The following is a 21943-nucleotide window of genomic DNA, read 5'->3' on the forward strand; positions in this document are numbered from 1 at the left end:
TAGGTAAAAACATACACCAAACAAACTGAAAAACAACACACACAAAAAAACAAAAACAATTTCCAGGAAAAAGATAGTATCCCCTGAGATTGCCACTATACAATCAGTAAAATTTAATAACTGAAATTGAGTTTTTCAATCTTGAATCAATGACTTCTTGTCCAAAATCTTATGTTTGAGAACATTCCCTCAAATAGTTGCTCATTCTATTCTGTTATAAGTGGAAGTTTCAGTCTCTGGTCATAATAGACATTCATTTAGAAATATTTTTTAAAATCACTGCGTAAATTTTAATATATCAATTTTAATACTGAGGCAAGAAATTTTATAAGTATGTTATACCTTTTTTCCTGGAGTAAAGTTACAGTGGAAAAGATTTAAATGTTTGACATTTTATTTTGTATGATTATGGTCTCTTATTCTGAAAAAAAGCCTACTAAGTTGTATTAAATACTTATTTTGGAAAGGCAGCATTATACCTTGGATACTTGACATATTCCAAGAAGCTCTTAGAAGAGATAACTACACTTGGTGTAGTGTACTGAATTCAAGACTCTGAAAAGTAATATCTAATTCTTGATGACTTCTTGAAGAAAACCATCTCATATAATACTATGTTCTTCTGAAGTACACATAATTCTTATTTATTCGAAAATTGATTTCCCTTATTATAAGACTTAGTAGACACTGATTTAAAAAAACTGAATTTTATCACGAGTATTGCCTCAGTTCTCTCCAGTAAAGAAAATAAAGTTGTATAAAAGCAAATTCTGGATTTTTCATTCTTTCCTGATTTTCTTCTTTTAAACAAATATTTTCATTCATGCGTAAAAATATAATGAAAACCTATTGCTTGCTAAATATTACTGCAGATGGTGGGAATAAAGAAGCAATCAACACCAATTGAAATCTTGTCCTCTTAGGGCTTATTTTCTAGTGGGGATAAACAAATAAGCATATAGTAAAATCAAATATGTAGAATGTCACATGGCAGTGAGTACTATAGAGAAATCTAAGGCAAAGATGGAGGATAGTAAGTAATAAAGAGATGAAGAAAGAGGGTTCAATTTTAAATACAGTCCTGAAGGAAGAAGACCTTACTGCAAAAGGTGAGATTTAAGCAAAGAACCAAAATAAGTGAGGGAAATAGCTATGAGCCTATCTGGTGGAAGCACATTCCAGGCAATGAAAACAGTAAATGCAAAGGGTCTGGGATAAGAATGTGTCTGTTGTGTTCAAAGAACAGGAAGAAGGCCAGTATGGCTGAAGCAGAATTGAGCAAAGGATATAATAAGAAATGAGATCAAACAGATAAAGTGAGATCAGATCATGCATACAGCCTCATAAGTCATTGTAAAGACTTGGTTTTCATTGTAAGTAAATGAAAACCCCATTAAGGTTTTGAGGAGTGACATGATTTGGCACACCTTTTCACTAGATGACAGAATGGAGGGCAACAACAGTAAATGTAGGGAAAATAATTACATGGCTGTTATAATAGAGCTGTAAAAGTTGCTGTTGGCATGAACCAGAGTAGCAGTAATAGAAGATGTGGAGAAGTGGTGAAATTCTGTACATAACATGATGGAAAAGTTTGACAGGATTTACTGATGGAGTAGATAGTGTGGAGGGAAAAAACAAAATCAAGAGTAACTATATCAAGGGCTGTACCCTGAGCAAATATAAGAATATAGTTATCAATGACTGAGAGAAGAAAGACTGCTGGAGAAATAGGTTTGGTGGCAAGGGGCAGGAGGAAGATTGGGAGTTCAGTTACAGATGTGTTAAGCTATAAATAAATGCTTATTCAGACTTCTACATGGGCTCATTAACAGGTAGTTGTATATAAGTTAGTAGTACTGGAAAGTGGCCCCACCATGCCAAAAGACAGAAATTTAGGATAACCAATGTATTAAGTAATATAAGTAATATGAGTGCCCAAATTGAGTCCAAATACATAAATGACTGCATAATTATATTTGAGTTTAATTTCACAAGTAATAATCCACATTAAATTATACAATAGAAATAAAAGGTAAAGTCTTTAAGTATATTCTAAATATGCATTTCTTGTACCTTAACCATTATTCTTCTAAAGAAGCATTTTTAATAAAATCCTCTAAGGGAAGAGAAACTAACATTTACTAATATTAAATATTATTCAGATTTTCACCAAAGCACTGCTACTGCTACTAGCAGAGTAAGGTAGGATATATATAGCTCTAGGCTTCTTGCTAGATTTTTGTGAAAAAATGAGTCCCGATTATGTGCATAGCTCTACGCTAACTGCTGACTCTATATATGGTACTGAAAAAAACAAAACAAATTGCTTAATTGTGAGGATAAGTAATAACTAAATAAACAATCAAAAAGCTACAAATGTTAAGTTCTGTGAGAAAAGAATAAAGGAGACTGATTTTAATCACTTAACACTTAAACAAACAAAAATTTTCCAAGTCTTTAATTTAGTCTCAGATTTGAAAAGAGATATAAACCTTTACGACCTATTAAATATTTAAAATGCAAACCTGTATATCTCAAGGGTCTCTTCCTCTTTCCTTTTAACTTTCCTTTTGTTAGACATGAAGTTTGCTGTATTCTTATAGTCAATAAGGAGGCACTCAACATATTTTAAATGATTTTATAAATAAGCATTCCACTGATAATTTATTATTTATAGCCACACCCAGGAAAACACATTTTTTAACTCCAAATATATTTTCTGACTCCCCAACTTTATATTCAGTCAACTAAATAAAAACATTCAGAGCATGACAAATGGAAGTCTTAGTGGCTTAAAGACTCATACCAAGAAACATCTTAAATTGCATTTCCTTAAAACACTTTCAGGAGCATTCCTACTTCAGTTCTTAGTAACCCAATATGGTACAGTTCCATATTAAGTGACAATATTATTTAACAAGTCAGCTCATTAAAGCTGATATTCCTTTTTATTTATCAGACATTTGTGTGCAGAGTAGCCATCACAGCAAGAAAATCAAAGTTAGTTCTTGATGAGAAGACAAAAGAACCGTACCATCTACAGAGGGAATATTCAATACCACTTACCAGAAAAATTAACCATATAAACAGGTATTAAAATGTATACAAACTTGTCATATAAACATTTTTGGTAATTCTTTAGTAAAAGCATGCCACCTTACAAATGTATTTCAGAGAAGGACACTTTATTGTATCCCTTTTAGATTACTTAGGAAACCTCACTCTGCAGAATTTATTTCTTCACAAATATAAACTGCTGTCTAGATTATAGTATTATTGCTATAATTATTATTATAGGAACATTTTAAGCAACTCAGTTTGCAAGAAGATAGTAACTTACCTGAAATATAAATGATCTTTTGATCACTTCTTTGACCAAGGGAATTGGTAACTTTACAGACATAAACACCAGAATAATTGAAAGTCAGTGGATGGACAAAATGAAGAGTGTTGTCTGAAGCCAATAAACCATCTGGCCACTGTCCATCCAACCTAGGTTTAAAAAGAATGAAATTATTAAAAATATCTTCAGAATGTATTCTTTAAATAGTTATTTAAAATAAGACATTACATCTTTGAGATATTAGCAACAGCACCAATATCGTTTAGGTAAAACTCACTACATATTAGGGCTTGTAATAAAAGTTATAATTCCTTCATTTTAATAAAGATGAATGGATGAAATCCATTAAGAATGCCCATTCTTTCAAAATATCAACTTATACAAGTTTAGCTAATCCACAATATTAGAATAGGAAGGAGAGAAAATATATGTGATTTTAAAGAAATATAATCAGAAAGCTAGAAAATTAGAAAAATGTATTATTTAAAGCTATACCCACAGTACCATAAGATTAAAATATCTCTTAGAGGACTGAGGACTATGGATCTAGTCACAAAATATCTGCAATTTTCTTAAAAGAGAAGTGATCTCATTAAAATGCATAATGTTGTAGCACCTTCTGTGCCATCTTATAGAACATCACTCAAAACTAAGTAAACATATACTGTACCCTACCCAAAGATGGTAAGTTTTTAAAGTACCGAGGGGAACTTATAAAATAATTTCATTTGTAAGGTTGGCTTCTCTGCCAATAAAAAACCACAGCACCACTTGATGTCAATAATGAGTCTTTTAAAACGTGCCTATACTAATCTGGACAAGAGGTCCTATCAGGTATACACATTACGATAAGCCATAATAGGAATAAAGTCACTAAAAGAACTCTAAAGTCATTCATTGCAATGGAACTAAACATACTGTTAAAAAAAAATCAATGTCATAGGGATTCAAACACTGATTAGATAATTTAACTCAAAGTAGCTCAACTTCACTGTGACTATGAAAGGTAGGAATGTGTATATGGGTATGTTTGTGGGTTTGTGGGTTAAAATGTCATCTATAAGAAGTCAATAGCGTTTAAAGTTGGTAAATCAAGACGTAGCAATTTAAGAACCTTCAAAGCTCTATGAAGGTAACTACTAGAAGAAACTGCTAAAACTGTTAAAATAGCTTCTGAGTAACAGAATTGAGGCAATAGGAAGCTGGGGAGGGGTAAGCAGCAGAACACTGAAAAACCCTTTCTTCAATTTAGTTTTATCACTACTTCTATAATTACATATTCATTGATTAAAAAATTTTTAAATACACATCTAAGAATACTTTTTACTTTTAAAATAATTTCTCTTTAGAAGTATATAACATAATACCTGCTCCACACAGATTTGAAGGGTGGTGGATTTGCATCAGCATTACACTTAAGGTTAACACCTTTTCTTCCTACAAACCAATTTCCATCATATCCTGTTACTGAAACCTCAGGAGCATCTACAAAATAAACACATGGCAGAAAAATTACCTTTTATTAATAAAATAGACTAAGTTTTAGAAGGACAGGTATCATGTTTCTTACGTTCAACATACATAACCAATGCTATGGACAATACTCAGTAGGACTATAAGAATGAATGAATGAACAATAAATATTCAAATATCAGGCAACTATAAGTATGTATAATTTTAGTTATTAAGGTCACCAAACACAAAATTTATAAATTTATAATCACCAAAGGCATAACAGAAGAGTCGTAATATGAAGGATATAGAGATATTTGAGCAAAGCAAATATATTACACCACTTAATTCAGACTTGACATTTGAGTTCCACATATCACCAAGTTACCATATAAAACTGTCTGTAAAAAGATGTTTAATCTCAAAGGAAACATCTCCCTAAGAAATAACATCTCAATTATAGAGAGTAGATTCCCCATATTACAATTACCTAATTAATATTCTTTGGGTATACAGAGATGTGACACTAATTTTCTAACATTACATACTTAGAATTGAGGCAAATCATGTAGGGCATAAATTGTACTATAACATGAACTTTTATCTATTTACTGCACCCAAAAGTCTTTTAGTATGTGTGAAATAACTAGTTGAAAGAGCAATTATCCATATCTACCAACAATATAAATTTATAACTTTACACTATAAAGTTCAATGCTAATATTTCATTCAACCATGATTTGATTTTACTCCTAGTAAGTGTCAGGCACTGTTTTAGGCATCTAGTATACACATAGGTCCTGTATTCATAAAGCTCACAGTCTAACAAAGAAGGGAAGATGGCATTTCAAAAATATTTAACTAGAATTTATCATAAGGGCCAAGAAGGAAAAGAATAGGATACTAAGAGAGAAAATATTAATAACAGGGAAGAATCTAATTTAGATTTGAAAGTGGGGGAAGTCATTAAAGGTTTCCCTAAGAAAGTACTACTAATTGCTTAGTGCAGGCAACCTCCATCTTTTTTGTCAGCTCCATAGTAAACCAGATAGGAGTAGATGGCTAAAAGTTTAAGACCAGGTCAGTCTGTAACTGCCAGAGAAGCCAGATCTATTGAAAATCAAAGTTTACCAAAAGTAGCAAAAACTGAAAACTTTTAAGGTCCACCCTTATTCATTTTAAAAAAGAAATGTCTAGAAGCAGATGTGGTTGAAGCAGTTGAGCTCCCTGCCTCCCACATGGGAGGTCCTGGGTTCGATTCCTGATGCCTCCTGAAAAAACAAAAACAAATAACAAGCAAAACATGATAAAATCAAGTCAGGGAAGCTGATGTGGTACAGTGGTTGAGTGCCAGCTTCCCACATACACAGTCCCAGGTTCAATCCTGGCTCTGGGTACTCCAAAAAGAAATACCAAAATAATACTTTTGCATGTTAAAATAGGCAGTAAAAAATGCTGCTGAAGGAATAGTACAGAGGTAGCTGGAAATTTAACCTTTTTATAAATGTGGGGCATTAAAATATCCCCCTAACAAATATCTCCAAATTTTAAGGTATGATATTGGGTTATAAGACCTTCTTCTTCTTAAACTTGATTCACATTTTTAATAGGTTCCCAACTAAAAAAAAAAAAGTCATGAGTATTCCAAGGATATTTTACTCTAAGCAATAAATCTAAGCCATAATCATAAAGACTTATATTAGAAAAAATATTTTTATATTTTTAGGATTACACTCAAAATATTAATAACTATTAAAAATAATACAAATTGAAGAAAATTTCAGTCATTATTAGACACAGGGAAGGAAAAATATGTGAGAAAATATTGATAGTACTTACAACTGGGGATTGAATTTTACTAGAAAAAGGAAAAAAGAGTGTGAAAGCAAGGTAGGAGAGGGGAAAAGAAAAATTTTAGTTGGAGCCTCCAGAGAAGTAAGGAGAAAAGATATATTAGCACTCATGAAACAATGGTAATAATAACACTCATGCAACCAGTTTTCAAGTTTAACCCTATAAATGTTGAAAAGAGCCTTGGATTAGTTTTAGAAACTATTGCAACAAAGTGTAATGCATATGAATAATTTAAAATTTCATTCATGCAGTATTAAAATAAAAACAATAATAACAAAAACACAGAACACCTGCTTCAAAAACTTAACTGTCCAGATCTATGATCTGTCCAGGGATGAAAATGACAGCAGAACCTAAACATTCACCTAATTCTACTTCTAATTTGCCTAAATTTTCATCATCCTTGCTATGTCTACAGAAGCTACCTGTACCATCACCTCTCTTACTCGAAAATTTTAAAATGCTACACAAATCATAAAGAATGTACCAAATATTGATAAACTTTATAGAGAAGGGAAACACGTATCCCACACATACATGCACACTCAAATAATCAGAAAAGAGGGTACTCCTTAACAAAATAAATGTAAGTACAAGGTAGGCCAGCTTTTAATCTTTTATCTCCAACAGTTATTATTCTAATGATCTCTTTAGAATATTGTTTTATCTCTATGAGAATTTCATAACATGATCAATAAACTCAGATTGGAAATAAGATATTTTAAAGATACAGATTTTCAAACTAATTAAAATGCATTTAGAAAAGTAAAAGACTTGTTGAAAACAGCATAAATAACATCAGTGGAATTGAATAATAGCTGAATTAAAATGAAAAAAGTTGTTACCCTAAGTACTGTGTATTTTAAGGTACAAATTCCAACAATTCACTTAACTCCAACCTACTCTTAAGGTCTATAAAGAGCAAGATTAAATAATTTTAAGTTGGAATGCAACCTCAAAGTCAACTATCATTCATCTTCCCAGAACTGATAAAAAATGTTCTGGTTAAATGAACTTTCCAGAAAAATAGCAAGAAAAAATTGAAGAGAAAATTTTAAAACTGCCAACAAATAAAAGTTTTAGGAGTATCCTACATTAAATATTCAAACTAAAAATAATTTGATAAATACATCACAGGAAGAAAATTAAAATGCATGAATTATGTTTAAAAAGCAGTATTACCATTTACTTACACTGAATATCCAATATGAAAGAATATCGGATGTCTTTTTCCAAGGTTGGATGTTTTACAACACAAGTAATTCGTCTTCCTCGAGCAAATCTGGTTGGAAACAGTTTGTACTGGCTGACAATCGTCGCTGTTTCATTTGGAAAAGAAGTTGTAGTGGATTCCATTTCACCAAGATCACCTTCCCAATCAATATGTGCAACTGGTTTTCCAGCGGCTGCTGTACAAATGGCTGCTACTGTTTCATTTCCTCCATCAATTAAAGAATCGGGCCCTTTAATTAGGCTCACAGTAGGTTCGACTGTTTAAATTATTAAAAAAAAAAAAAAAAGTTGCACTTTAATAAGAATATATTTACCTCTTTCCAAGCTATTTCATAAGCTTAGGGACAACTGCATGTAAAATCTACACACACACTTTTAAAGTAATGCCAACATCAACTGGATTCTTGGAACAAGAGAAGATCATAAGCCAGGACAAGAGGCCAATACTTTATATAATCATTCAAATATGGCTCTCCTTTGTGCAGGTAAATTCTACTTTACACAGACAGTTGAGATGCCCCCAAGATTAGTGTATATAAAAAACTTTTGTGAGCTAGTTGACAATTTCCACTATGAAATTAAAGATATTATTACTCTGGTAGGGAAAATTTAGTTTTAATATATAAGGTTTATATATTAAATAAATATATAGGTTTAATATATAATATTTAATGTCTTAGGTTTAATATATAATATTAGGTTTAATATATAATATAGGTTTAACATATAATATTTAATGCCTTATTTTGCAGCAGAAATGTTTAAAGCAAACACTTTTATATAAGTTACCAGTAAATGTTAAACATTTGAAAGTACCCATAGGAGATGAAGTATGTTTTTCTTAGTCCACTGGATGACAACCAAGCCATGATTTCACTTAAAACATGCCTTTTAAACTTTCAACCTTTAACATTTCTTATGTTTAAAAGAACTGATTAAGGCTGTTAAATTTGTTCAACTACTTTTGTTTATAATATATACATTAAATTCATGGTACCATGAAATGTCACCAAGTTATGTTTATTGGAACATACATGCCATGCATCCTTTTCTGGTACAGGAAAGTTCCCCAAGTGGGGGAAAGTAACCTTAATGTTAGAACTTCTCACTCTACCCTCCTTATCTCCTATATCTTTTCATATTTCTGAGTAATATTTACGTGCTTCCTTCTGTATAAATACTCAGCACTCCATGAACTGTGTCTATCCTATAATTTACTCAGTGCATTGCGCTTTTATTTCAAAGACTATTTTTTATTACCAGAATTTTTAATTGGCTCTTTCAATGCTATCTGTTCTTGACTTATTTTTGTTTCTTACTTTAAAAGATATTACTCTTTTCCTTATGTATTTTTCTTTTATAATGTACATTATTATAATGAGAAAAGTGCATACAACACAAGTAATGAATACTTTTATAGCAAACATTCATGTCACCACCAAGCATTAACAAAGAACATTATTAGCACTGTCCCTAGTACCTCTCCCTGATCTTACCCTTCTAACCTCAATATGAAAACATTATACTGACTTCAGAAACCATTGTTTGCTTACTTTTCATTATAGTTCTACAACCAACAAAGGCAAACACAAACAATAGTTCAATTTGCACATTTCCAAGGTGCTATCAATTTTATTTGTTTTAATTGCTAAATTTTATTAACTGTTGGACATTTGGGTTATTTCCTGTTGGGATAAACAATTTTACAGAAAACATTCTCATTCACAGTATTGTGGTACACTTGTACATAACTTTCTAAGGTTTATCTCTTGTGTGAAAGTGCTACTATTACAAGTATTTTCAACTTTAGCAAACACTGCCCAAAACTTTCCAGAGTATCAATCTGCACTCCCAAATCTTAACAGTTCCTGTTGGTCCACATACTCACCAGCAGTTGATATTGTCCTACTTCTCAATGCAAGCATGTAATGGCATATCTTTGAGATTTTATTTTGCATTTCAATTCACAGGTTATTAGCACTGTCCCCCATGACATGAATGAGTTTGAGGACCTTTTCCTGTCTTGGGGACATTTGGAATTTCTTCTACAAAATGCCTATTTAAGCCAATCAGCTGTCTTTCTTAGTGGTATATGGGTGTTCACATATTTGGGAATGGAGTCCTTTGTAAATTATATGTTGTGCAAATATCTTCTACCAGTTTTGGGCTTGTCTTTGTTACCCTTCTTATGATGTGTTTTGATGAGAAGTTCATAATTCAGATGTACTCAAATTTACCACTTTTTTATTTGCCTTTTCTAAGAAATACTTCTCTACTTCCAACCCTAGAACATATTCTAAGTTATTGTCTAAAAACTTTATAGTTTTGCCTTTCACAACCTATTTCTTTATCCTTAATTGTGGGGCACATCAAAAGTAGGGGTTATTTTCCCCTATATCCATAATAATCAGTTATACCAACACAATGTTTTGAGAAGTCCATTTCCTTGTTTATCTGCCATGCCACCCATATCCAATCAAGTGCCCATATTTATAAGTCTGTGTTCAATTCATTGGTTTTTGTCTATCTCTGCCCCAATAACACAGTCTTAATTATTATAGCTCAGTAAGTCCTGATTTCTGGAAGAGAAAGTTCTTGAAATTTGTTCATCTTCTTTAAAATGAAGCTTCATTGCTGGGCTATATTTATTCCTTCTGCATTTTCACTTGAATTTTTGAATAAGTTTTTAAATTTCTACCAAAACAAACAAACAAAAAAAACCCCTGTTGGATTTTTATCAAGATTTTCCCCCCTTTCCCACCTCCTCCCCACCCCCAGTTGTCTGCTCTGTGTCCATTCTGTGTTCTTCTGTGCCCACTTGTATTCTTGTCAATGGCACCCAAAATCTGTTTCTTTTTTGTTGCCTCATCTAGCTGCATCAGCTCTCCACGTGTGCGGTGCCACTCCTGGGCAAGGTGCACATTTTTCGTGCTGGGCAGCTCTCTTTGCGGGGTGCATTCCTTGTGCGCGGGGTTCCTCTACGCGGCATGGGACTTCTTGCGCACAGCAGCACCGTGCATGGGCCAGTTCATGACACGAGTCAGGAAGCCCTGGGTTTGAACCTTAGACCTCCTACGTGGTAGGCAGACACCCTATCAGTTGGGCCAAATCCACTTTCCTTGATCAAGATTATACTGAATATATAAACAAACTTGACAAATGGCATCCTCACGGTGATTCTCCAAACCATGGTTTATAGATCTCCATTTATTTAGAACTTATTTTAATATCAATAAAATTTATAACTTTCCCCATAGATTTAGTGTACATCCTTTATTAAATGTTCCTAAGTATTTCTTTTAATTATATGGAAAATTCTGAAATCTTTAAATTTCATTTTCTAATTGTTCTGAGCCTATGAAAATACAACTGACTCTTATATTCTGATTTTTTAGTAAACTATCCTGCCAAACTTTATTAAACCTATTAAATCTAATTTATAGATTTTTTCCAATTTCCTACATATACTATATCCTGTGAAGTGTCCAGTTTTGTTTCCTTCCAATCATCATAACTATTTTTCCTTTTGATTGCTTAAGCAAGACCTACTGTACAATGTTAAAGAAAGGTACACCCTTGTCTTCTCCTGATCTCAAAAGGAGAGCTACTAAATAATTCATCATTAAGTAAGACTGCTGCTATAGAAGATAAAAGGACTTTTTTTAATTTCTAGATGGTTGAGGGTTTAAAATCACAAATGAATGTTAAATTTTGGCAAACACTTTTTCTGCATCTATTAAAAAAATGTTTTCTCTTTGAGTCAGTCAATGCAGTAGAGTATCAGAATTGATTTTCTATAATATTAAGCCAACCTTACATTTATTTTGGGAATAAAGACTTTATCATCCATGCTCACAAGCATGATTGAAAAATTACATTTTGGCCTTGCAGAGTTATTTTTTGTTTGTTTGCATCAAGGTTATAAGTCTCAAAATGAGTTGGAATACAAGCTCTCTTTTTGTATAACCTGGGAGAGTTCATATAAGATTAATATATTAATTCTTCATTGAATACTGAAAGCTCTCTAGTCCAGAAGGGATTTTTATGTGTGGAACACTTTTACTAATTCATTTAAAGATTAAAGGGTCATTCACGTTTTCTATTTCTTGAGTTTATTTTGATGTTACAGCTTCCTTGAACTTTTAAATTTCTTGTAAATTATACCTGATTTTGTTGTAGAGATGTTCATAATGTCCTCTTAACATATTTCTAATTGTACCATTTGCTATGTCCTCTTTCTCATTCCTGAAGTTATTTTGTACCACCTCTATTTTTATCACTTTTACTAGAAGTTTATCAATTTTATTACTTTTCATAGATTCATGACTATATCATTCCTGCTCTTCTGATTTCTATTGATGCTCTAGAGCAGTTAATCCATTACTCTTGAAAGTAATTTGTCTTTTTTCCTTTGGCTACTTTTAAGATTCCTCCTTTACCCTGGATTTACCATAATTTCAATTTAATGTGTTTAAGAGATTTACTTTTTCATATTATGTTGGAATCCATGGACTAATTTTTCACATCTATTCTAGAAAAGTTTTAACCAGTCTTTCTTCAAATATCACCTGGATCCCATATCTCTGTCTCATCTTCTGGGAATCCAATTAAATGCACATTATTCCACCCCTTTATATCTTCAGGTTTTTACTCTCTACTGTATTTTCCATCTTTCTTTCTCTCTTTCCTGCTTTCTATGCAACTTATTCTATCATTCAGTTCATTGACTCTCTCTTCAGCTGTGTCTATTTTGCTGTTAACCCAACTATCACATTCTCAATTTTAGTAACTGCATTTCATTTATAAATATTTGATTCTTTTTCAAGTCTACCATGTGATTTTATAAGTAGTTTACAGTTCTTTGCAGAAATTTTATAGATTGACCTATTCCTTTAAATGGAATTCTGTCCTTTAATTCCAACACCTTATGTCTTACAGGTCTGTTTCTGTTGTCTGTTGTATGTGCTGGTTGCTGCTTATACTTTACAAAAAAGGGTTTCAAACAGACTATATGTCTGTGTTTGAATAATAACTTTAGAAACAATTTGAAGTCTAGAATATAAAGGTACCTTCCCTCCAGGAAAGATAGGTGCTTACTAACTTCCCCAAAACAATGACCAGTCCAGTATCTCCTTATATTATGTTCCAGCTACTCAAATGTTATAAACCAAGGCTATTAGTCTACCAGAAGACTGCTTTACTTCTGGTGTAATATTACTCTGAGAATACAAGCCTTGAGGGTACCAGGTGAATATAAGAAGAGTTTTCAGGTACCCCAACCTGAGCAGACTCTGCACTCACAACACAATTGTTTCTCTCACTTCTCAAAGCTCTAAGTTGTTCCTTTTGAATTGTCAAATGTTCTCAGGCTGAATTTAGTTCTCAACATTCAGTGGCAACCACTTTTATATTTTCACTTTCTTCTAGATTTTGGTCTAGTTATATACCTACGTTGTTATTTCTTTAAAGCTTTGAAAGGTGCTTTTTTTATATTTCACCCATGGGAGAGATGGTCTGAACAACTTACATCATTAATAGAAGCCTTCTTTTCTCCTTGAGGAACTTAAACATTTATTTTAAAGTCACTTTTAATTTATGTTATTTACACTTCTTATGAAATGCATACATCTCCTGGATGTAGATTTTATTGACTTTCTAAAGTCAGTTATCTCACATACTTCAATATTTTAAATAAGTTCTCTGCACATTCATCCTTTCCTCTCTAGCAAATTTGCATACTCTGACCCCTTGAGATGCTATCCATTTGCCCTATGCATTATGAGATTTCTAACTGATGGAAATATGAAGTTTTCCACCAAAACAAGCATCAAGATTATTAGGTCTAGTACTTTATGGTGGTACTTTCTCCAATTTCAAAAGTTTCTTCTCACATGTATGAAGATCAGTATTCAACCAAAGACTTCAAAAGTCCTTTCTATCGATCTCTGAAGCTCTCTGTGTTGCTCCCTCCTTTCTAGTATTCTGCCCTGAAAATTATAGCCTCTCCAAACCCCAATCTGTTTCTTCAATTCAGTTAGAAAATCATGTTGTTTCAATTCACTTCCATTAAGTTATAACCTAGAAACTGCCTAAGCAGTAAAGTAGAGCAATTATAAGGCTGACCTTTTTCCTCCCTTATTTCAGGCATCACAGTCCTATACTGCCCTTTGTCCAATGTTTGTAACTGTTTCATATCATTTGCTCAGTTTTCTTGTTCCAAAGAAAGAGGGGTAAATCCAATCTCTGTTGTTATGCCATCATGGCCAGCAGTCTATGTTTTTAATTGGAACAGCAATATTGCTGAAAATTGAGTAAATTAGGGAAAACTAAACACAATTCCACAATCCTTTTAGTCATTACCATATTATACCATTTCCTTCCCTTTCTTTCCTATGTCTAGTTTTTATATAAATGGATATACACATAATATGTCTATAATTTTGTGGATGATTTTTTTTCCAGGTAGCAATACTTCTCTTAACCATAGTTTCAATGAATACATATTCCATCAAGAAGAAGCAACCAGTTATGTAATAACAATTCTACCGTGGGGCATCTGTTATTGAATTTTCCCAGAGATTTTTACTATATCCCTTAATTTGGTTTCTGTTACTACCATTCCATTGAAACTGTTGTCTCTAATGTCACCAATTACCACTTAATCTACAGACTCAATACTTTATACTTTGTCGATTTTCCTTGACTAACTTTGTAGGATTTGCTACTTCAGAGCACCCCTTCTGAATAAGTTCCAAAAAAATTAATCCCTAACACCTTAAAGTATCTGTTGTATATAATGAATTAACTTCCAGGCTATACATGTAGAATGATACTTTCTATGCATTATATTATTTTCCAATATCTGTCTCAATAATTAACCAGTCCTAGGGCTCAGCTACTTTTTGTTTCTCCATTAGAAACTTTCATCTAATTAACACTACTACCCAGATGTTCCCCAACTCAAATTTTTTATATCAAGCTTGACTCCTCAGTTTCTAACAGTTTGCTGAGGATGATTTCACCTATATTTCCTCAAATCCAACAAACCTAATACTAAACTCATCAGTGTATATTCTCAATCCCCAATAGTTGATTTTCATTCAGATGTCCCATTTTAAAATACTGATAGCATAATTTACTCAATCACCAAGGTTCAAAACACATTACTGTTCAAAAACATCCTTTGTTTCTTATATCCAGTCAGTTACAAAGCCCTGCTAGTTCTTCCTTTGTAATAGCTCCTGCATATATTCCTTCTTCACTTGAAAGACAAAAAACAGAAAATTAATTTCAAGTCTTCAGGGCCTCATAGATGAGACAATGGCTTGACAACTAATTATTATGATTTCAAGACCTCTTCAATTCAATCCACCAAAAACACTACACTGATCTCCCTATAGCACAGAATTCATCACATTACTCCCCAAAGCAGGTCTACTACAACTTAAGCATATACCTCAATGTAAGGTGAGAAAGTGGTCAAAAGCAGTGTTTCTTAAACTTTATTGTGCATACAGATCCACTGGTTAACTTGTTAAAATGTAGATTATCATTCAATAAGTCTGAGGGGCCTGAAATTCTGTATTTCTAGAAAGCTCTGGTAATATCAGTGCTGTTGGTCTATGAACCATATCTAAAAAGCAAAAGTCTGAGAGTAGAAAAAGGGAGGTGAGAAACAGCATGACCACTTCCAAAGATTTCCAAAGATAAAAGGTCAAATTCCCCATCTTAACATTCAAGTGGCTTTAATGTGATCCTACTCTACCTTTCTATCCTTTAGTCCTTGTATTTTACATAAATGTTTTGGGAAAATAAAATAAATTGTTTATTCAACATTCTTTAATGCAGTGGTTCTAAATGAGGGGTGATTTTGGCCCTGAGAGGACACGTGGCAACGTTTGGGGACATTTTGGATTGCCACAAGTGCAAGTATGCTACTACAATTACCTCTTACTAAACTTCATTCCTGCCTACGCAAAACCTACCCATCTTTCAAGGACTGGCTCAACAATTTGTCCGACAAAACATTTCTAGACTACCAATTCATTCCTATATCCTACTTAAATAACATTTCTTATAGATTAGCTACATGCCTGGGATTTTTACAGGTTTTAGGGGTATAAAATTTTCAAGGGCAGTCTACCACTTGGTTACAGTGGAGAAAACGTATAATACAGTATGGGACCTACTGCAATAAAGATAAGCTTAAGGTACAATGGCAAAAGAGCAACAGATTAGAGGACAGGGGTTAAGAATGCCTTCCAAAAGGATATGATTTGATAAATAGTAGTTAAATAGAACAATGCAGGAAGAGAGAAAGGAAGAAAAAAGTCAACCCAGACAGAAGAGAAAGTGCATGTCAAAATATAAACAGGTTAACAGAACTGCAAATAGTTTACTATGATTACAAGACTTGGGTTTTTGGGGAGTGGTAGAGCAAGGGATGGTCAAGATGAAACTAGAGAAATTAGCATGGATAAAATCATGGTTAATCTTCTATAAACAGTTCAGGTGTCAAGCCAAGTCACAGGGTATTAATTTAAGGGTAACTACTAAAAGTTAAAGACAAAAGAAAAATGATTTTATCCCCATGAGCTCTCTCTTTCACATGCAAAACATTTATGTATTACTTTTGTGAAACTGAACTATTTTGTGACCTTTTTTAACTTTGTTGTCCTGTGCTTATTTCTGATATTTATGTATTACCTTCCAATCAGAAAATTTTCAAAAGTATGAATTCCTTAAACTTCAGCTATATTCCACAACTTTATAGCAGTGTCTTAAACATATTAGACACTCAAGTACTTAATTTTACTTCTATTTTTAAACAGTATCTCTCAAAATGAAAAAATACAACACATATTTGGATGAAACTGCCTTCCTGAATTTCAGAGACTCTAGCATTATACCATTGAGTAACAGGGCTGTGTACATGTTCGGTAGTCCAGGAAACAGACCAAGACCAAGTGAGGGGTGCAAAAAGTTTATTACGTTGTAACATCTAGGAGAAAATGAAGGACTGGATAGGGATAATGATCAGCAAACCTGACAAAGTATCTGCCAACCAAAGGGATGATCCAGAGCAAAGACTCATTAAAGGACCCCCATGTTGGGCAAAAATGGCTAGGTCCTCATATTACCATCTTATTTAATCACTGTCTCCAAGAAAAATTAGCCCTCAGACATCACTATCTACTCAGACACTGGTATGGGGACATCCAAGAAGAACATGACCGCAAATCAGAAGCTGAAGCAGATTTAAAGGAGATACAGCTAGAAATTATCAGCTATCAACAGTCCTAGTAACTGAGCAGTAAGTTCTTTTTTTGAAAAATGATCTAAACAGTAGAGTTCCATGTCAGCCACAGATTACAATTATTCCTGAAATTGGCATTCTGCTATTCCAAAAGTACTACCAGCCTTCCCAAATTCAAGTAGTTTTCTTAATCTTAATAAATTTATTTAAAATCCCATCAGAAACTTCAATAGTTAGTACAAGATGCAAATAGCTATATGCATATCTACAACACCAGGAATAATATGATTATCAAAACCTGAAATACGAGGTGTCACTATCTCTTAAGAAAACCTCAGTCATTACTAACAAAAAGGGAAAAAAATTTAAATAAAGATGGCAATTTAAATAAAGCCTGAAAACTTGAAAAATAATGAAAACGTCAAAGAAATTCAGCACTTAGTATTACAACTTTAAAATTACCTTTCATGCAGTTAACTAACTAAGAACCATGTAGCGTTATATATATGGATAGGCAGGCAGGTAAGAGACAAGATTTTGTTTAAATTAAGAGAGCAGAGAATAACAAAATTTAAAACTACTTGTAAAATCATATTTTAATTACTTTACTCTCAATCCAAACCATATACAAAATTTCTTGAGAATACTTTTAATCCCCACCAAACCCCCAGAAAAAAGTAATTTAAAAATACCTACCTAATACAGTTACAATTGTAGAGGACTGGGAATTTCCAAATGGAAATGTAACAGCTTTGCATATGTATTTTCCAGAATCAGAGAATCCTATGTTATGTAGAGTAATTGTTGCATCATTAAGTGAATAGTTTTTAAACAAGACTCTTCCCTGATATTCCCCTTGAACAGAGAATCCATATTGAGGATGATGAACAGCAACAGTCTGTGAACTCTGGCCATGTATCTTCTCCCATGAAATCTGTGTTATGTTTTTTTCATTTACTTCAATTAAACATTTCAATGAAACATTCTTTCCCCATACTGCTGTGACCTGTGGCTCCACAATAACTGATCCAGCTAAGGCACCTACGAGGAGAAAAAAGTATAATTCTTAAAGTGGAAAAGAGTTATGCTAAATATGATTTAATTGATGTATACATTACTCTCTATATAAATTCAATCATATATATAAACATACATGATTGTGAAATAAAAAGGACTGAGAAGAGCTAGGTGTTCTCCGGGAAGAACTTCAGTCAAGCCTTTAGATGAGACCCCTTTCCCTGCTGACACCTTGACTGTAGCTTGTGAGACTCTGAAGCACATAATCCAGTTTAGATGTAATTGGATTCCTGACCCACAGAAACATAAAGGTAATAATGTATGTTGTTTTAAATGGCTAAATTTTGCAGGTGGTTTATTATAAAGCAATAGATAACTAATACATGAAATATCAGTTCAAAAACAAATATAATATCAAAGTGTCTTCTTTTGGAGGCTTCCTATGTCAAAAGTTTCTATCTAAAGAAATTCATTTATCACTTACCAATTGTCAGAAAACATTAATGAAGAAACCTCATATAAATATGAAATATTTTTGCCACTTCAAGGATGAAGGAAAAAAAATCCTACAAGCACTTATCAACAAATGAAAAAGCTGAAATGAAATGGTATCAAACTTCTTCCTTATGAAATGGATTTCCTTCCTAAAAACAATGATACAAAAATCTATATATTTTGGGGGGAAATAAGACTAACATTCATGGATACTACAGTTGAGTAAGATGCTGCTTATTGACAATAGGACATATTCAACAAGTTCTTGGAAAGGTTACCACACAATACACCCTGGCAAATTAATTAAAGAACTACTCAATTGTAGAAGCAATAAAAATAAGAACTCAAAATTGGAAAATAGTAAATCCTGATAACACCAGCCCACACCATTACTCTTTTCAGAGTCAGAAACACCCAGCTCTGACCACCCATTGTGACAACCACTGAGCTCTTGTTTCTCATGCAAACTTTAGGTCCTTAGAGCAAGCACAAGATGGAACATTTTTCCATCTCCCAGAGACTCAACACAATGGTGTTTACATGGAGCAGCTCATTTCAAAACCATTTAACTGTCTAAGAAGCACATGAAAAGATCTTCAACATCACTAATTTAGGAAAATGCAAAAACTACAATGAGATAACATCTAACACCTATTAGACTGGTGGCTATGAAAAAAACAAAGAAATACAAGTGTCGGAGAGGATGTGGAGGAGAAATAAGTCATCCACTGCTGGTGAGAATGTAGAAGATGCAGCCACTGTGGAGGACAGTTTGGCAGTTTGTCAGGAAGCTAACTATAGAACTGCTATATGATCCAGCAATCCCACTGCCATATATACCCAGAAAAATTGAAAGCAGGGACACAAATGGATATATGAACACTAACATTCATAGGAGAATTATTCACTATTGCCAAAAGTTGGAAGTAACCCGTGTCCATAGACATATGAATGGATAAAGACAATGTGGGATATACATACAATGGAAATATTACTCAACTATAAGAAGGAATGCAGTATTAACACATTGGATAACATGGATGATCCCTGAAGACCTTACATTGAATGAAGTCAGTCACTGAAGGACAAATATTACATGACCAGTTATTGTGGACCTAATTGAAATGACTTAAGCAAACTCACAAACCTTGAGTCTGGAAGATAGATAATCAGGATGCAGAAAAGGAGTAGAGTGAGCCGATACTCAGTGTGGGCAAGACTTATGATAAGGTGGAAGGGGGTGGTTGGACAGTGGATGAGGGTGATGTTGGTGCAGGATGTGAGGAGGACTGATGGTGCTGGAATGTGGGGGGAAATATGGTGGGGAATTTGGGTTGGACTATGCATGGAACTGTGGGGAGGGCTGGAGGAAGGAACAGGTGAACTCTGGGGATTTTGTAAATCTGTGGTTAAAACTAGAATGGTGGGAATGTTCTTTTGGCAAATATGGCAGGAAAGGGTTACTGTGCAGGGCATCGGGGGTGGGGAGTATATGGGATAGTGCACACCTGTGGCTGCTTCTATGAAATATGAAAATGTTATGTGTGTTATCTCAGTAAGTAGAGACCCACACAATAAACAAGAAAATATTAAACTCCCATCCTGGGGAGTCCTGCTATGTTCTCAATTTCAGGGGCAAGAATATCTGAAGAACACAGATAGTGCTAATAAAAGAAAACAGACCAATATGTCAAACCCTCAATATTAATGCATGTAACTATGAACCTTATTCTTCAAAAATTGAAACTTAGTGGTTTTCACAGGTCCCAAGGGGAGGATGAGGGAAGAATAGAATAGATGGAACATAGGGCATTTTTAGGACATTGGAATTGTTCTGCATGATCTTGCAAAGCAGATAGAAGCCATTATGAATTTTGTGAAAACTTATAAAAGTGTACAGTGCAAAATGTAATCCATAATGTAATCCATTAACCATAATTAGCAGCAATGCCTCAATATTGTAACAAATGTACCATATTCATAAAAGATGTTATCAGTAGGGGAAAATGTGGGAAGGGGAGGGGATAGGATATAAGAGAACTCCCTATATTTTCAATGTGACTTTTCTGAAACCTAAAGTCTCCTTGAAAATAAAGCAAAAAAAAAAAAAAAAAAAAGACATTGGGGGACCATATAGAAGAAATTGTCACAGTACATAAAAGATAACATATGGTGGTGAAAGACACAATGAAAAATATTTTTTAAATTTTGTATTTACTTTTTATTTTTTATTTTTGTATTTGTCTTTTTAATTATTTTAATTTTATTCTTTTTACTCTTTTGGGGGGGAGTTGTTTTTGAAAGGTTTTGGATTGCAGAAGGGTCACAACTGTAGCAGGGCAGGATCACTGGGTGCAGGGTGTCAGTGATGGAGGATGTGTGAGGAGGGGTGCACCTGCGCATACCTGTATGGAGTATGAATATGTTCAAGTGGTCACAGGGTATTGTCTTGGTAGGTGGAGACCCACACAATAACTGAAAGAATATTCAATTCCCATCCTGGGAAGTCTTGCTCCAATCTCTAATAAAATGGTAAGAATTTCTAGAGTACATGGGCAGTGGCTAGCAAATGAGGACAGACCAGTATGCCAGGTCCTTGACTGACGGTTGTACTTATAAACCTTGTTCTTGTGAAACTGAAGCATAGTTTACCATTATATGTTGCCTTCTGAAAAACCTCCTTGAAAACCTTCCTAGCATTATAGATTACCTCCTGAAAACCTTCTTGTTGCTAATGTGGACTCTCTCTAATCCAAACTCAGCACATAAATGTCCCAAGCATGGGACATGACTCCCGGGGATAAGCCTACCTGGCACCAAGGGATTATTAACTAGAGATACAACTGGAAAAAGACCTTGACCAAAAAGGGGAAATATTGAATATAAATAAGTTTTTATGGCTAAGAGATTTCCAAGTGAGTCAGGAAGTCACTCTAGAGGTTACATTTATGCACCTCAGGAGGATCTCATTGACTGCCAAAGTAAATAATATTTCAAGCAGGGATGCTCCTGAGGGTTCTAGAAACATGTAGACACTATAGACAGGGCAGACAATCTCAGGAATTTGGCACCTTGTCAGTGGGCCTTACCGTGGAATATATGTTCCCCAGTGTAAAAGAGTTAGAGTCACTTATAATATCCCCATACATGCCTCTTCTACCCCTTTTATTTGAACCTATATGTAGCACTATACTCATTGTACCAGAGGCATAAATCTTCATTCTGATCATAAGCTGGTTGAGCCCTGAATCTCAGCAGTGTTGCAACACCTACTCTAGTTCATCAGACTT

At 33.6% G+C, this 21943-nt stretch overlaps 1 protein-coding gene across 5 annotated transcripts in view; it reads right to left on the reverse strand.

Moving 5' to 3' along the window:
• NECTIN3 (nectin cell adhesion molecule 3) overlaps positions 1–21943 on the reverse strand; it is a 157999-nt gene that overhangs the window by 111415 nt on the left and 24641 nt on the right. For all 5 annotated transcript variants that reach the window (XM_058295874.2, XM_058295876.2, XM_058295875.2 and 2 more), the window contains exons 2-5: positions 17838–18182; positions 7846–8142; positions 4714–4831; positions 3344–3495 (exon numbers count right to left, since the gene is read on the reverse strand). In XM_058295874.2, the coding sequence (XP_058151857.1) occupies positions 3344–3495; positions 4714–4831; positions 7846–8142; positions 17838–18182 (912 nt within the window). The remainder of the gene's footprint in view (positions 1–3343; positions 3496–4713; positions 4832–7845; positions 8143–17837; positions 18183–21943) is intronic.

This window comes from Dasypus novemcinctus, chromosome 4 (genome assembly GCF_030445035.2).
Source record: "Dasypus novemcinctus isolate mDasNov1 chromosome 4, mDasNov1.1.hap2, whole genome shotgun sequence".
Taxonomy (NCBI): Eukaryota; Metazoa; Chordata; class Mammalia; order Cingulata; family Dasypodidae; genus Dasypus; species Dasypus novemcinctus.